The 17,917-nt window shown below is 40.3% G+C and overlaps 1 protein-coding gene across 1 annotated transcript in view; it reads right to left on the bottom strand.

Moving 5' to 3' along the window:
* The window catches only part of zcchc7 (zinc finger, CCHC domain containing 7), a 39,377-nt gene extending 22,669 nt beyond the window's left edge, over positions 1-16,708 (bottom strand). The window contains exons 1-3 of the mRNA XM_089005748.1: positions 16,628-16,708; positions 14,320-14,884; positions 12,296-12,512 (exon numbers count right to left, since the gene is read on the bottom strand). Of these exons, the coding sequence (XP_088861874.1) occupies positions 12,296-12,512; positions 14,320-14,817 (715 nt within the window). The 5' untranslated portion in view covers positions 14,818-14,884; positions 16,628-16,708. The remainder of the gene's footprint in view (positions 1-12,295; positions 12,513-14,319; positions 14,885-16,627) is intronic.
* Between the last annotated feature and the right edge of the window lie 1,209 nt (positions 16,709-17,917).

Raw genomic sequence — 17,917 nt, 5'->3', positions numbered from 1 at the left:
AGTAAAATGATTAAAAAGGCTGTCAAAGTAAGAAACATACATTTGAAGACTTATGAATTATGCATGTCCATGTGAAATGTGAATCAATGCATGTATTGATTGATCAATTTGCGTGCGTGTGCGTGTGTGCGCGCCCGTCACAAAATATAATTTACCAAGCCTTCCTTGTTGTTTTTTGCAGCAAAGAACAGAAATAGTGTGGCACACAATGACTGTAAGGGGTAAAATAGTTTTTTTAATAAAACCAGTGAGTTGCAACTTCAATTTCATTTTGATGAATTTCCTCCTGTGGGAGTGAGCCAGGCGGAGGGTGAGAGAGTGAAGAAGAGTGCGGGTGGGTGTGGGAAGTGGGAGCAATGGGGGGCCTGGAAGGCTGAGAGAATTTTCATGATTGTTATTTTTGTTATTATACACAGCAAGAAGGGGGTTTGCGGGGTGGGAGATAAACGGCAGTGGTTAATCAGAGGCATTTTGTAGAGCGCTTTATGGGGGCCGGTTGGGGATGTCAGGGTTATTTTCCAAGGATCTTTGGACCCGGTAATTAAGCTCCATTCACTAGGCCCTGTTACCAAAATTAAAAAAAAATGTCATTAAGTGGAATTTACCATAATGCCTTTTTATCTTCGGGCAGTGCAGTGTGGGTATGTTGGTTTGTGTGTTTGAGAAGAAACGGGGGGGGGGGGGGGGGGGGGGGGGGGGGGGGGGGGGAGGGCTAAGGAAGAACCAATAACAGTTGCACACAAAAAATAGTGTACATGTACACAGACACACACATATTCAGAGAGGGGGCAAATTGAAAAACTTGACATAATCCGGGGACAGCACCGTTCATTTGCACAAGCCAACAATACATAGACACGCAAACGTATGCGCGCGCACACACATGCAGCAAGCCCCCATTTAGTCCTGCAAATCCACAGCCTCTGGGATAATTAAATAATGGCGCTTGAAAGTTTTCATTTACACGGGAGACACATGGGCGCGGGAATGTGCGCACGCACCAGGACGTCCGGTGAGATAGCCTTTGATGGAAAGAGAATGATTGAAGGAGCAGAAAGCTGCGTCTCTCAAGACTTTCTAAAACAATACAATTATTAGTCTTTAATTAGAGCGGCCCCTCTGAAGAGACAGGGGACAGAAGAACAATAGAGGATTAGAAGCACGGCTGCTCATACAGTCCCTTATTGCTGCATTCAAATACAGTTTGTGAACACATCCAGCTGTTCTTTTCCACAAGCAACACATTCCTTTTTGTTCATTGTGTCAAGCAGGGATCTGCCACTGTCGCCACAATACAATATGGTAGTATTGGTACTTTAGGCTCGGAATCCAGGCAAGCCAAAAATGGCGTTTGGAGAGCACCTTACCCAAAGAAATGACGCCATCACTTAGCTGCTAGTTACAGATAAATCGATCAATTAACAGTTCAGTGAGACCTCGCCATGAATCCTAAGCGAGTGAACAGCGGAAATGTACCAAATGACTGTCACAGAAAATGTCCGAACCTGTATTGGGTTTCGACACCCCAAATTTTGCATTGAAACCGAAAAACGTGGTGTGGTTGTAAAGAAAGTACCAAGGGATGAATTGGGTAAGAGTAAAAGAAAAAAAGGGAACACATAGAAAGACTATAAATGATCACTATCTTTCAGTTACTGAACGCATAGTTTTCAGTGATAGACACTCTTGATGAGGCCTGGCTGATATGGTTGAACAGTGTATCAAGATAGTATTTCATTTCATTTCAAGTGATACCGATATACAGATTTGAATATATATGTTGTTATTCTTCAAAGTAACCTGAAAAAAAGAGACAGACTTTACATCTTTTTTTTTAATCGAATATGTAATCTTGAATATGAGCTCACACAACTGTGAAAAACGGTTCCAAATTACGACCTTCCTTTTGTTTTATTACGGTACTCCCTCATGCCTTTTCTCTCCTGGTCCTATTAGACAAAGGGCCAACATAATACAATACAAAGAAGAGAAACAGTCACGAGACGGTCCAACACAATTACTATTGATCAGTCTCTGCGAGAGGGACCAAAATCCAGTCACCTGACAAATGTCCAGCCGCTAAATACGGGTAGATCAAAATGTGAGGGTGTTTTTGTTGTTAATGCCAGACAGTTAACAGTGAGCACAGTGAGAATGGTGTTGAAATCCACTGCTTGGACATTCCCTGATTCGTAGACAAGAATGTAAAACTGACATTCGATCAAAGTTGGGAAAATTGTTAAATAAATAAGTAAATCAATATAACTACAATGTTTTTTGCAAATTAGTTTCAAACTATTTTTAATTGAATACAAAAAATAGGGCAAGATAATATTCAAAAGTATAAATAATACTGACCCCTTTTTATTTTGATGCCACATGTTCCAAAAAAAGCATTGCTTTGAGCCCCATTGTCTCCCCTTTTAACAACACTTAATGTGTTTAGAAACTAACTAAACAAATTATTGAAGCTTTGGAAGTGGAATTCCTGTCCATTCTGTCATGATCTGGTGGACTCCATAATGTGCATAGCATCATTAATAGAAGACCGGTCTGGACTGCTGGCAGCCCTTGCACTGGTTATGTATGAAGCCACATTGTTGTAACGTGTTTAGAACGTGGTTCAGCATTTTCTTGCTCAAATACTACAAAAGACAGGACCGAATGTTGCTTTAAAAACAGGTGTGTAACTTTCAGCATGAATGTTGTCTTCACATATGTATAAGTTACACATTACTACTGGAAACAAATTGGTGTAATACATACTTACCAATAAATATGATTGATTCCACTAACACACAAGATCATATGTCCTATCTTTTGTAGTATTTGAACAAGAAAACGTTCTAAACACGTTACAACAGTGTGGCTTCATACTGAACCAGTGCTGGGGCTGCCAGCAGTCCAGACCCGTCTTCTTTTATATTACGTTATTACATTGGTTAAGAGTGGCTGAAATAAAGATGTGTGAATGTCTGCACGCTTTTGACCTGCCACATGTGGCAAGCCCCCTCGCTGCCCATCTATAAAACCCGCCTCAAAACTCACTTGCACTCTTTGGCATTTAACTCAGCATGATTCAGACTTGATCTTCGTTTTACTACCTGCTGCTTTCTAGGATCTTTGTGACTGATTTATTTCCTGTATATGATAGTTGTCTGTGACAAGCTCTTTGTTACAGCTTCAGCAGTTGTTAAAGCACTATAGGAATCGATATGTATTGTATTGTGCTGTATGTTCTCTTAATACGTTGCATTTGCCTGACAAAAAAAATCATTAATACTACGGACCCAGCATCTAATCTGATGAATAATGGGTCAATATTTGCTCTTTTAAAATTCCATTCAATTATTTATTCTTTTTTTATATATTACAACACAAATAAATATGAGTAAAAAAGGGTCAAATTGTATCATTTTTTTACCTGTATTATAAAAGTAAAAAAATAGCTACACAAGGACAGAGTAATGTAAAACAATCAAGCTTCTGCCCAAAAAATCATTGTTGTTGCACTAAGTGTTAAATGACAACACTAACAAATATATAACATCTAATAAAATGTTATTCATTGAACATATGCTTTTTAATTGGCCGATTAATCGGCTCTCTGAATTTTATTTGGACAAGTGTTGCGGAGTAGACATCAGCCTCAAAAAACCCACAGTGGCTTCGCCCTCTACTTACGACCTCTTATCGGAACAAGCCAGTTTGCCCTCTGCATTTAATTCACTTGTCTCATTTAATTTTCTTAATAATATGGAGCTAGTGCTTTAATGAGCTGACCTGGAAAACTAATTTATAAAATTGGGCAGAGATGACAATGATCTAAAGCAATGGCACCCAGAACTTGCCCAATAAACTATATATCATATGCAATTTCAATAAATCCCATATACATTATAATTTATTCAAATGTATTTGCATCAGCCCAAGTAGAAACACTCAACGTAGGTAATTACCGTATTTTCCGGTGAATAAGGGGCACCAGAGTATAAGGTGCACCTCCAATGAATGGTGTATTTTCAAACCTTTTCCATATATAAGGCGGACCGGACTATAAAGCGCACCTTCAATGACTGAAAATGTTTTCCAAATATAATACATAAATATATAAATGTTTTCCAAATATAAGGCACACCACATTAAAAGGCGCTACAGTAATGGGTGAGGTTATGCACTTCTTCCTCTACAAGGGTTAATGTAGTCGGTGGCTGTAGTTGTGAGATCTGTTGTGGCTCAATATTACTTCATATAGTAGGTGTACTTGCGTATTAGGCGCAGGGTCATCTTTTGGGTGTGCCTTAAACACAGGAAAATACGACATATTACATACCATTGACAGAACCAAAACTGACAATTAAAAAAACAGAAACAAAGACGGCTAAAGAAAACAGCATTGGACTGACTACGTGTGCTGTTCTAAATTCTACTTAACTGGGGAAGCAGCTGAAATGCAATCAAGACAACCTCAAGACTGCGACAGCAGTTTGTTCACAAGGAGGGGTCCAAAATACCTATCATCGGGTACACACTTATTGAGACTTTCAAACGTGATAACTCATTATATCAAAACGTTTAGCAAAATAATATTAAGGGCCTCCTCGTTTTTTGGGCTGTGCCAGTTTGACTTTTTTCAATAGATTTCCACAAGAGAATTTCCAGCATTTTAAAAATGTATTACAGGTTAGGCTTTGGGCAGTTTAAAAAGTAGCAACTATTTGGCACATTAATTATAAAAGCAAGTCCTGTGTTAACATGTGACGAATACAAACATAAATGACAGCTGACAAACAAGCACTCTCAAACAAGGAGCCAACATGGACATGGAAACACAGCACCGCAATTACAGCCAGTGCCAGTTAAGCCAGACCGGGCCCAGCTGGTCTGTGCCTGACGAGGCCTTTAATTAAGAGACACCAGGAGAAGTCTTGGAATGGCCAACGTGCACACAGCGAGGAGTCTCTGGAGGGGACATAGCAACACAGGCGAGCGTGTAGATAGGTGTGTTACACTACTGGCAAGAATGCAACACATGCATTTACAGAAGCACAGGTGGGAGACTGTTTTTTTTAAGACCGCTAGACATCATATGCATATTTGTGTGCACATGCGCATCTGTGTTTATGATCTGGTGATTGCAACAAAACATTATTTTTTCCTGGTGGTCACGCAGAAATTTGGGTACATCAAGAAAATCGCGTTAAGGGATCCGTGACCTCTTTTGCTCACCGCCCAGCCCAACCCTCAACTTCCTTTTCCTCATTTGAAACATGCATTAATATTAATACATAAGCCTCTAAAGCCCCTTGGCTTTAATGCCACAACCCCGCCCCTAAATAAAACACCACCTAGGGCTACTTGTTAATAAAGCCCTCTTGACGACCCCTGCCGACCTCGCAATCAACGACGCACAATAAGGGTAAAGTTGCTCTGGCAAAATGACAGTAGAAAAATTAATACGGTCTCTTGGGACACCCCGTCGCTGCCACTGAACAATCACACCCAAACCCCACACAGTAAATAATTTTCTATCAAGTGATTGATCTATTAAAAAGGTAAATGATGTACATGAATCAGCTGCAATACTTTTGTCCAATCGCTTTATCCCAGACGCATGACAAAAAATGCTGTACCAGTGCGATCTAAGTATATTTGTAGAATATTTTCAAAAAACAAGTTGTGTGCATCTCAAATGGAAAAAGTATATGTCAATCGGAAAAAGTAGATCTTGCTTTTTGCTCTACGTAAAACTGTGGCATTAAGTTGTGATGGGTTTTTCACTTTTATTTAATTTAACCTGATGGGTTTTGGTGGGGGTGTTAATGTGAATGTATCACCCATGAGCTTTGGGGCAAATATACACTGAGGGTAAGCTAAAAAGATTTCATCGACGGGTATTCTGGTAAAGAGGTACTCAATATGTATAAAAAGTAAATTGTAAATAGTAGCCATAATTTACTACCAATTCTGCCAGGCTACAATACCATTAACTAAAGATACCCCCTCAAAAGAATATTTAACCATGCCATCCAAAAAATGATATAGCATTACTGACTTTAGAATGAACAAGAGACAATGAAAGTTGACAAGGGAACGCTTAATGGGCTACGGCAGGCATGCTGAAGTGTCACCGATTCACAACAGTTTTAATGTAGTATTTTCTCATGCACATAGGTACCAAAAGTATCCAAGAATACAAGTTCCTGTAGTAAATAAACCTTTTCTTCAAGCTATAAACCCCAATCTAACTGTCAAAACGCATTCAAAGACAGCTGGGCTGCATTGAAATATTTTCATCTCCATTAAGTTCCTGCTTTTTATGGTAAAGAACAAAAAGCCACATAAATACAAATGAGCACCTGGAACCACAGCTGGTTCTGGTTATTTTTACGCTTCCACAAAAAAAAGACGTTGACATTTTCATGTATTATTGGATAAACATTGCTTTGAAAGTGGCTTACTCCATTTAGATATTAATTAATGGTGCCATAAAATTTACTAATGACAGCTAATTCCTGGAATTACAAACACATTAAAAAGGTGTGAGGCGAGAGTTATTATTATAATAATTTTCAGAGCCAGTTCTGCACAAATAGCTAAATATATTGTTGCTGAATTTAATTATAGTTGCACTAATGAACACTATACAATGTGGGGAACATGACTGTGATAGGTATCAGAAAAAAACTGCAGCGTTGTTTGGATTAAAAAAAATAAATACAAAAATTCCACAAGCGCACCATTACATATGTGGCATTGTGCTTGACCTGACTGGAAGTTTCACATAGGGCACTGCACAAACCAAAATCTTAGACTGGGGGTGAACCGCCTTCGAAAAACAGCGTAGCCGTGCCGCAACTTCTTTCTTCGCTTAATCAACTAAAAATTATCTGATTGTCATTCACACAGCGGGTAACAATTTCCCTAATTTCTATCGGCCAAATTAACTTTGGGTCTGTCCAACACCGGCATAAAAATAGCGCAAAAAAAAAATACATTACAAAAATTAATAGTTGTCCAGATTATTTTCATCAATGGGAGAATACAGCAGCAAAGTTTAACTGAACAAATGTATAATTTGGCACAAGCAAAACATTATCGGTTCAGTGTTTCTGAAATTAATGAAATATTCATAAATTGATGTGTGTATTTAATAATATAGACGAATACAGCACAGAAGAATGTAAATAAAAACTGCAATTCTTTGATGGAAAAAAAGGCTTTGGTGTTTAAAAATGACTGGCACAAGGCTGTTGCCATTCTAATATATAAATATACATTTGCTCACATAAAGTGGATACAGTATTGAGATTTGCATATGCTCTGTAAAAGCTGCAGAGTAAAAAAAAACTGGCATCGCATTTTCATAGCTTGTCTGTGTGTGTGTATGCGTGTATGTGTGTCTGTTCAAACACGCTGTGTGGTAGTGTGGGTGTGGCGTTACACCTCGTGTGGCACTGGGCAGCCAAGATAAGCACTGATCCTATCCATGCCTCCCTTCTGCGGTGCCTGCCCACCCACCCACACACAAACTCACACAGACAGACACACACATCCTTACACTGCCAGTTGTGCTACTGTAATCTCATTTTAGAATACCAATGTCCAAAACACGATCACAAACATTCAGAATTGATGTCTCAAACGCAGTAGTATGCACTGCGTCTGTATTTGCAGTGCAGCCTGGCAAGTGAGTTAAAACCCAGAAAGTTCCTAACATACAACGGTTAGGAGTAGGACGGTGGATTGTGGCAAGAGAACAAATTCAAACGCATCCCTGAAGCCCGGGCTCATGTCAAAGATGACAAGATGAGATAAGTCGGGACAACACCTTGAAACATGAAAAATATGCTTTCATTTCAGCAAAAGCGCATATGCACTGTTACGCATACATACACACACACACACACACACACACACACACACACACACACACACACACGCACACACACACGCATACACACACAGAGTGAGCCTTGTACAAAGTTTGGTGAGCACTTACCACAACTGAAGGGGCAAAAGGAGACAAGAGAGTGTGACCACTGAGGGAGAGAGTTGAACCACTTATTCAAAGTTTAGCTTCAGCACACTCCCCTCCTATCCCCCAAAGTCATTCACATCTCTCAGGGTACAAGACGGATTTTGGGGAGGTCCGGTTTTGTTCCTCCTGGTTGCCTTTGGATGCAGATTGAGCTCTCCCTGACCACTTTTACACACTTTTTCCACTCACTTTTTAGAGGAGCTAAGGGTAGAAGGGGAGGTTATGTTCAGCAAATGGGATTTGAAAGGCATGCAGAGAACAGGTTAAGGCTTACAAACACTATTAGGCGCACTGTGCATAGTTGTTCCGCTTTACACACATGGACACAAACAAAAAAGGTATGACAAAACAGGGGGTGGTAAGATACAAATGTGGGTATAATATTCCGTTTCAGAAACCTGCTCACACACCTGAAAACCGAAAGCAAGAAAGAATCTCGAAAACTGCCCTGGAGTAGTGGGCGGGACAAATTATTTACATTACAGTGAGACCTCAACTTACAAACACCTTATCTTACAAACAGCAAATTTATGAAAATTAAACCTTATAATAAGCCCTATTTTCATAATACACACCCGCCACGGCTGGCGGAGTGATCTTCGGCGGAAGCACACGACCGAACAGCACCAGAGGTTAAGTTACCAACAGTCCATATGGAAGGTGACTCTCCTTCCATAAGCCATCAACGACCATCAAAAAGGTAAATAAAACTTTATTTTACAGCACAGTTTATTTCTTTAATTACAGTCCTCATGTAATGCACCTCTCTTTCCAAACAGCAATTCCCTTTGACCTTCGACCTCATAACACTGCCGCTAATGTGCGCACAGTGGGTTCAGATGGGATTTATTTGTTTTGATTATTATTTCAGTATATTCTTTTAATTTAATTATTTATCAGGTCGTTTTATTGGGCGGCCCGGTAGTCGAGTGGTTAGCTCACCGGCTTCACAGTGCAGAGGTCGCCGGTTCGCGTCCCGGTCCCGCCTCCCTGTGTGGAGTTTGCATGTTCTCCCCGGACCCGCGTGGGTTTTCTCCGGGTCCTCCGGTTTCCTCCCACACTCCAAAAACATGCATGGCAGGCAGATTGACCACTCCAAATTGTCCCTAGGTGTGAGTGTGAGAGTGACTGTTGTATGTCTTTGTGTGCCCTGCGATTGGCTGGCAACCAATTCAGGGTGTCCCCCGCCTCGTGCCCGAAGACAGCTGAGATAGGCTCCAGCAACCCCCGCGACCCTAATGAGGAATAAGCGGTACGGAAAATGAGATGAGATGAGGTCGTTTTATTGAAAAATCAGTTTTCAAGGATTCATGGAATTTTGAATTACAACATGACACATGGTTTCAGATGAAATACGATATCTGAGATCTTGGGTTAGCCAAGTAGTTCTAATACTACTAAAATAATAATATTAAAAAATAAAATAAATAAGGTAACACTGACAAAGATATGGGCAAATGCTTATCCACGGATTGACTGTGTGAAAACATTCAATGTCGCAGAATGAACATACAGGATGCTTAAATTTCAAACGATATTTACAAGGTCATTTCACAATCGACAAAACAAATCGAGCGTCCATGAATAAAGTGTTCACTGTGCAGGCATGGGTGGGCATGATATCACGGAAGATTGTAGTATTGGAGTTTTGGTCGTAGAATAAATGGTGTAAAGTCATTGAATAATCATTTACCGTGTATTTATGATGATCTCAATACCAATCAAAGTTCCTCTTCATTTTTATTATCATTGCCCAGAAAGTCATGTTTTTCTATCTTAAGAAGAACGCGGAAATACAAAACCACAAGTAATCTCATAAATCAATCACATTAATTAGATTTTGAATGGCCGCGCCAATATGCATCCTCCTCTTTGAGTAGATATGGCATACGCACACGCGTGCGCACAACATGGCATTTTTTCATGAAAACAAAAGCAAAGCACATGAAGATTTTTTAATATAGAAAACTGTCTCTCGCGACACTTCCAGCCTACCTTGAGGGACATTAGCTCAGTGAGAATCTCAAGGATTAACACAATAATAAGCTGATTAGGAAAAATGGCACACTGTTTTGCAAATATTTAGCTACCCAGAGAAATTACATGGAGGGAACATTAGCCTCCTGGATCCTCAATTTAATTTCATGATTAATATAGCATATAATGGACAAAAGGAATAATTCTTCTGTGACAAATGCATCAGCTCAAGACAAATGAGGCTCGTCCATGAAATTTTCAACTTTCATTTATTTTGGGGGGGTGTGCTAGAATAAAACCGTCCCATTTCCCTCACTTTCAGACCCCTTTCACACCACACCCATGAAGCCACATGTGCAGACATGAGGTCAAGCTCCAAAGATCACAGAGAGGAGCCAGACGACACAGTGAGAAGATCCAGCCAAAAGGAGGAGAAATTCCTCCTTTCCCGAAAAAAAAAAAAACAGGCCCAAAGTCTCAGCGACATGCCCTCCTTTACAATGCCCGTGTGCGAAAGTCAGGGCGCACTCTTGCAGAAACATCAGCCCAGGGAAATTCAAATGAGGAAGAAGCGGTGCAAAAGACAGAGGGAGGGAGAATGGGGGAGACAGCGAGGGAGGACAATAGTGAGGAAATTGGATGAAAGAATGAGATGGAGGCGCTGTAGGTGGTAGCAGGGGGGGTCAGAAGGATGGAGGGGTTTGCTTGGAGGGGTTGCTGAGGCTGCAGGTTAAGATAATGTGTAGATCTGAAGAGATTTGCGCCAAACATTTTTATTCATTTTTTGATTACTACCATCCCTCTCAACCCCCCCTTACCTTCTCCTTTGATGCTTTTGTCTTTCCCTTTTGTTTGTTTTTGGCATTAGTCTTACGTGTGTCTGTGTGTGTGCGCGCGGCACATGCATGCTGATAAGAGGTAGAATGTTTTATAAACACAAATTGGCACGAGCCCACCACGTACATATCAATACATGATGCTCAGAAACATACTTAAAGATGCATAAGAGAGCAGAGCGGCTGAGCCGGCAGTGCGGCAAATGTGGAGCGCTTGCTAATTTGCAGACAAAGATGTTTCATAGCCAAAGCCAAGCCCTTTTCACTGCTTGTAACAGGCAAAATGTTTCCGTGTCACTGTTCTCAACAATGTAAGCGACAAAACTGAGTCGTGCCAGAAGCAGGACGACAGTGATGTGCTGGGAAATGGCGCAATACCTGGACAGGAGTTTGTCGTTCAAGACCTGACACTCACTTTTCATACTGAGTGGCTGCCGTGGCAAACAGAGCAATGCAATGGCCTCTTTGTCAAAGACCCATTTATATAATGGCACGTGACTTATATCATAGCTGCATGCTGTCTAAGACTTGTCAAAATCGCTCAAGAATACAAAGAGTTCGAATGAACTTGAAACTAACACAAACACACAAGTTGCAGTTATATACATGTCATCAAATGGTCATGGCAAATGGTCATGGCTAGCTGATATCCGTGGTCTCAGCAGCTACCTAGTAGCTAAGGAGTAGCATGCAGGCTAACACATACAGTATTCAGGATGTTTGACGTAAGGACTTATGACCACTATTTTACCAGACCGAAATGTGCAGTAATCAACCCAGATTCTAACATTGGCCAAATTGCAATGCGAGATTCTACTTGTTGATTATATTAAAAACGTTTCCAAATTGAATGTCAGTCTTTGTAAAATGCTTTTGGCACATGACTCATGTAGCGCAGATAAAGCGCTACTTGAGTCATCTTTATACAATGAGTCCCCACCAAGCAAAGACATTTTTTGCCCAAGGATCTATGTCTTATTCACTTATGAATCCAATCAGAAGTCAGCAATAAGAGTGGCGAATCGCAATTTTAGGAATGCGTCTATCCACAAGTCAATAACTAGTCTTTTATATGCCTCAACAAAAGGTGACGCTAATGATCTCTTGCATTTAATGATACAAAAATGGATTCATGAATTCATAGTGGCCATCGTTTGCCATAAGTGCTGAAGAAAGTTGTGCCATATTTTCCGAATGGGCTGGAAAACATACAATCGGAAACGGTTCCAAAGAGTTGCGGCAGGGACGGACGGACAAGTGGCAGGTCCTTGAACAATTTCTCCCCCGAATAAAAACAAACAAACAAATGAATAATGGTCCTATGTCCGTGTCCTTCCCTGGAGCACCTATGACACATTTTGGCCACCTTAATCTATTGAGTTTTCCATCTCTTTTAAAAAGAAATAAGTTCAAATACACACACACATGCATACATACATACTTGCATTGCTGTTAGTACCGCCTTCCAGGTTGAGGGAAATGCATTGGTCTCCATCCTGGTTCCCTTGACCCAGGATCATCCAGTTTTCCACATCATCCGAATTGGAGGAGTTAGATGAAAGGGATAATTCTGAATCAGATTTGTACACAAACTCAGATTGCGAGCTGCTTGAATCCAAGGTCACTGGAGTAATGACATTTGCCTTTGTATGTTGTTTCTATGGAGGCAAAAAAAAGAATAATTCTTAGGTTACATATAAAAAACAAAATCTACTTGTACATTCGGCAATATTCTCTTTTATTAAACTGTGAATGGCGTGGAGACCAATTTTCAGGGTATCCCGCATCTATTCCAAAGTCAGCTGGGATGGGCTCGAGCTCACTTGCAACCCTCAAAAATGGATTGGAGGATATCATTTAGGCATACAATGACATTAAAGGACAACCGATGTCTCCGGGCAAGTTGTGTCCATAATTTGTAAAATGGCTTCAAATGACTTCTACTGAGAGTATTTTACAAAGATTCCACCGCATATAGCTATATTTTACGTTTTAAGACTCGCGCTGAATATTCCGGAAGTCTTGTTTTTGAGTTGGTGACGAGTCCTCACGTTACGTCACTGAAGGAACGCCCCTGACGGAAAAAGGACACATTGTAGAGGTCCTTCCATCACGTCAATGCAATTTGCTGTACTTGTTTGGTCTGAAAACTTCGTGTTGCACCAAAAAGAAGCAGAAGACGGTGACAAATCTCTGTGTAAGGAATTAATCAGCCTCTGGAAACAGGCTGTTTAATTCCTTAAACGGAGCTTTGTTGCCATTTTCTGCCTCTTTCGGTGCTACATTTCCCGCCCCTATTGCCTCAAAATGGCACGGAAAAAACTCTTTAATTGATTGCAAACATGTATGCTTTCCTCTTCAGAACTATTTGACTCATATTCATAACTGGATGAGTAACAAGAAAGCATATTCTCCGAATCTGAAGCCATTGTTTTGATTCTCCAGCAAGGCAAGACGTCTTGAGGTGACGTCACGAACAAGGGGGCGGGACCTTCTAAAACTGGCCACTTCCGGGTTCATTTTTTCTGCAAATTTTGGACACTTTAAGTCATTTTTATTGGTGTTTTGCATTTGAATAAAAATATCAAACTGCGTGTTTTGGGTATTTTAGATGCTATAAAACGTTTTTCTGATGTCAGTTAGGAAACAAAAAAAAGATGTTGGTTGTCCTTTAAGTATTCCTGCCCAATTGAGCCATCATAAAAGTGTTGAATGACGATAGAACAGTATACCGTATTTTCCGGTGTATAAGGCGCAAATGAATGGTGTATTTTCAAACTTTTTCCATATATAAGGCGCACCTTCAATGAAGGAAAAAGTTTTCCAAATATAATAAATAAATGATTTTTTTTCCCCAAAATATAAGGCACACAATAATGTAAGGCATTACAGTAGAGTCTGGGGTTCCACACAACTACTTCTACATGGGGAAATTGAGTAATGACTGCTGACAATAGTTGTGAGATCTGTTGGCGCTCAATATTACTTCACATACAAGGCGCACCTGCATGTAAGGCGCAGGGTCATAAAGGCTTTTGGGTGCGCCTTCTACACCGGAAAATATGTGTATTTATTCTTTTTTTTTTTGGTGGTGGTGTAAAAACAAACTGCATCAATATTTAACTTGCAACAGCGGTTTGAAAGATGGTGGTGGATGAAAATACTGCCTGCGAGACTCAGTACTAAGGGCTATTCCGATCACTCCTCTTATTATTATAGTCAGATGGGCTTGAAGATATTTTAGTGCAAGGTGGACGATGCAAAGACATCAACAAACATTATTCCAATTGGTTGGTTCAGCCCAAATCTTATGTCAGTCAAACACCAGTAGGGGTACGTACAGGCCAAGTTCATAATAGCCATTCGCTCGCAGGATAACTCCAAGTTTGTCTGCCAAATAAGTCATCTCGTCCTCCCGATAACATGTGCATCGGAAACCAGGTCACTTTCCAACCCTATATTTACCTTTCGGACCATGGTGGACGTCGGGACTGGGTGTAAACTGCCTCCCTTCAAGGCACAAACCCCTATGTCATCATCTGAAGAGTAGGAGAGACTTTCAGAGATGCTTATAACTTCAGGGCTTGAGTCAATGATGATGACCTCCTCAAATAGCGGGGATGGTGACTGGACTTCAGGAACACTTCTTCCATTCTTCCGTTTGATGTCCGTCTTACTCTCGTTGCATTGCTCCTGGAGCTTGACGTTCTTCAATGATCGCTGTCTGCTTTCGGCACCGTCTTCAAAGTCTACATTAACGACTGTCTTGTCAACTGCATTGATCTGGCTAGGTAGGTCCTCTCCATCTTCCACTTCCAAATGTCCAGTGTTGGAAGAGTAGTGGAGTTGACCATAGAGGTGGAACTCCAGCTCACTGGTGGCCTCTGATGTGTCAGATTCATCCCCATCTCCCTGGTAGAGATCATCATCCAACACCTGGCAGTCCTCAGAGACACAGTACATCACCACAAGGGAACCTCCGTACACAGATGCTCGGATGCAGACATACACGCTGCCCAGGCCACTCACACTGTGAAGACAAAAATGAAGTCAACCAAAAACTCAAAATTATCATGTAAAATCCTTGTCCTAGGCTCTTGTTGAAAAAACAATACACCTTTGTATGTACATTGAAAAAGGTATATTTAACATCATGTTATGTCCTCATATGTTACATTTACTGATGACGGTTTTGAAAGTGATACTGGTGTTATTTTTAGATACAAATTACCAAAATACCGCCAAACCCTAATCAACTATAATTTCCTTATTTATGAAACCATAATGACCTAGAGAAATTATTATGGCAGTTTCGAAATCTGTGAAATAAGATTTTTACTACTACCTGATTAAAAAAAAAAAAAAAATAGTTAACATGTGGAATCTAAAATAGATTTGGCTGGTTGTCCTCTGTTGTTCCTCAAATTTAATCCACATTTTTGCAAATTATTGCAAATTTCCCCGTTGTGGGACGAATAAAGGTTTTTCTGATTCTGATTCTGATTTTCCCAGTCAAAATTGACCATTTTCAGTGACCATTTTAAAAGGACTTCAAGTATTATTTATCTCCATCGTTTAGGGTCAAGGGTTCTGAAGCTGACAACAATTAAAGGACACACTTTGGCCTTGGTTCTGAAATCCACACGGGCTTGTTAACCAAGCTAAGGATAACATGGTTGAGTTCCACTGAACCCTCTTGTTTTAACTTGGTTCGGGGAGGTTCTTTTCCTTTTTTAATCACAGCTTCTGTGCAAAGAAGCACATCAGGTCAATTGATGGACAAGAACACATCGGGAGGACTAGGCCAATAATTATGTTGGAAGTTAATTTTCACAATGTCTCCTGCGTGCGCATGAGACACAGTGAACTGCGAAATGGCACAAGCCCATTGTGCTGTCGAGTCCAGCGTGTCTGGACCATGATGGCTGGAGATGATTGGCCTCTAAGAATGGCCACAGGCTACAGAAACGCCACGCTAGCCTGTCACAAGCAGTCCAAGGGGATTAAAATTGAGGAAAGAATATCAGACAATCTCTGCAAAAATCGTCTACTGTGTGAAAATTGAGATGATCGCAGGAACTTCAATGCGGGTTTTAAAAAACACCCGAAGCACTTGTGAAACTAAAATTAGTGTATTCAAAGAAATCATAACGACTCAAAATTATGATTCTGGTATAGAAATGCGGTCACGAGAATAGTAAAACAGTATTGAGACCCGAGGAGTGCACATGGATCCATGCTGCGCTTTGAAGTCGGTAGACGGTAGACGTTGCACGCGACATTGTACAATGTCGCGTATATGAGTGTGTATAACACATAGTATCCGGACATCGCACTATGGATCCAAGCATTCATCCCCAAAAATGCTCATCAGTACACATTAAAAGATTCGCGCTCGATTTATCTTGAACATGCGTGTCAGTAGCCTTACCTAGCCACATGCTAACTAGCCGGCAGACGCATTGTAACGCAAGTTGGCTCTGACATGAAGCCGTTTTAAGTAAAAGCAACATTGAACACACGTGTAACGGTTATGCTGTTTAACAAGTCAAATACGATGGCCATTAATTTTTAAAATATCGATCGTTTTTTACAAGCCTGTGTCATTATAATTGTGTCCACGTGCTCGAAATAGCATAGCAGGATGTAAACAATAAGCACACCGGTCACGAAAACGCTTGGAGGGGAAACATCAACCGCCACATGTGTCCTACATCATGATGAAGTGGTTTGACATGGACGATATACATCCACGGTCCACTCACTGCCTTACCTTAAAAGCCCAAACTGTTGTTTGTGCTAAGTCTCGACTTCAGATCGGAGACACCAGCGAGCACTTCCGGGTTTGTTCGACGGGAAAAGGTTGGCCAACCAAAGTCCAGATCGTTGAGCTCTTTTTCGGCGACGCTCGAGAACATTGAGTTTTGCACGGAGATTAGCAACGTATCGTGCCATTATTCCGTACATGTTTTTTTATTATCGTTGTTGTTGTCAGTATGAACTGTCAATTACAATGAACAAAATACCCAGTAGTCACTGTTAATGTCAACAGGTTTAACTTTTCATCGAACGGAAGAGTATTCAATTCTTTTCACTGTCACTGTTCATAACTGCCACGGACAGATGAACACATATATATATATATCTGTAAATTGTACATTTCTTTCAGACAAACTAATGAAATTTGTATTACTTAAAGCGTTCCCTGTTGATCTTTCACGGCACCTTCGTTGCGAGTTACTGTTTAAGGTGTTTCTTTCTGCTTGTTTTGTTGAACTGATTTTAATAGTGGCTATCATTTTTTCTTTAATTTTACTTTTTGTATGTTTGTATGTCAAATGGTAGTCAAGTGAAACATAATGTTATCTGACACATACTTTTAGACGAGGTTTCGGGTTTTTTTTTTCAAGTGTACCAGAATCAGAATCAGAAAATTTATTTATTCGTCCCACAATGGGGAAATTTGTATTTTTCCTATTGTCGCTTCTCTGTCATCATGAAAAATGTCAAGGTACATTGTGGCCTAATAACACTCTGATATAGTTATAGAGTTCCATCTGAATATAGTTATTGTCACATTGTTACGCCTTTGATTATAGAACTGTCACTATTCAAAATGATTTTGTCATGTTCTGCTTTTGTTACAGTCAATTCCAGCCCAATTCCATCTTCCTACAGGCCAAAAAATATGAAATGTCACAATGTGCACAAGACCCTCTGAGCAACAGCTTGGAATCCTCAAGCCAGCACTATTATTGCACATTGATTGGAATGGAAATATATATGTAAATGTACTTCAACAGACTAGCTATCACCATCAGTCATATTTATAACAAGGTGAATGCAGAAAAATTCCGCCGCCTTGACTTTCATGACAGTTCCGCATTAGCATCCGCCTCTTCCTCTTCTTTATATCAAGAGAATAATTGCAAACTCTGTGTATGCTTCTATGGGAATCACCTTCAGAATAATAGTGAAGAATGGTATTATAATAAGGATTCAGGGAGTGAATGCCATCTGATTCTCAAGGTGTCCCCATGCGTGTCAATACAGGAAAGGCCAT

The sequence above is a fragment of the Hippocampus bargibanti genome, linkage group LG10 (assembly GCF_051943395.1).
Source record: "Hippocampus bargibanti isolate YZ-2025 linkage group LG10, ASM5194339v1, whole genome shotgun sequence".
NCBI classification, from domain to species: Eukaryota; Metazoa; Chordata; class Actinopteri; order Syngnathiformes; family Syngnathidae; genus Hippocampus; species Hippocampus bargibanti.
This window is presented reverse-complemented; position numbering and strand designations above follow the sequence as displayed.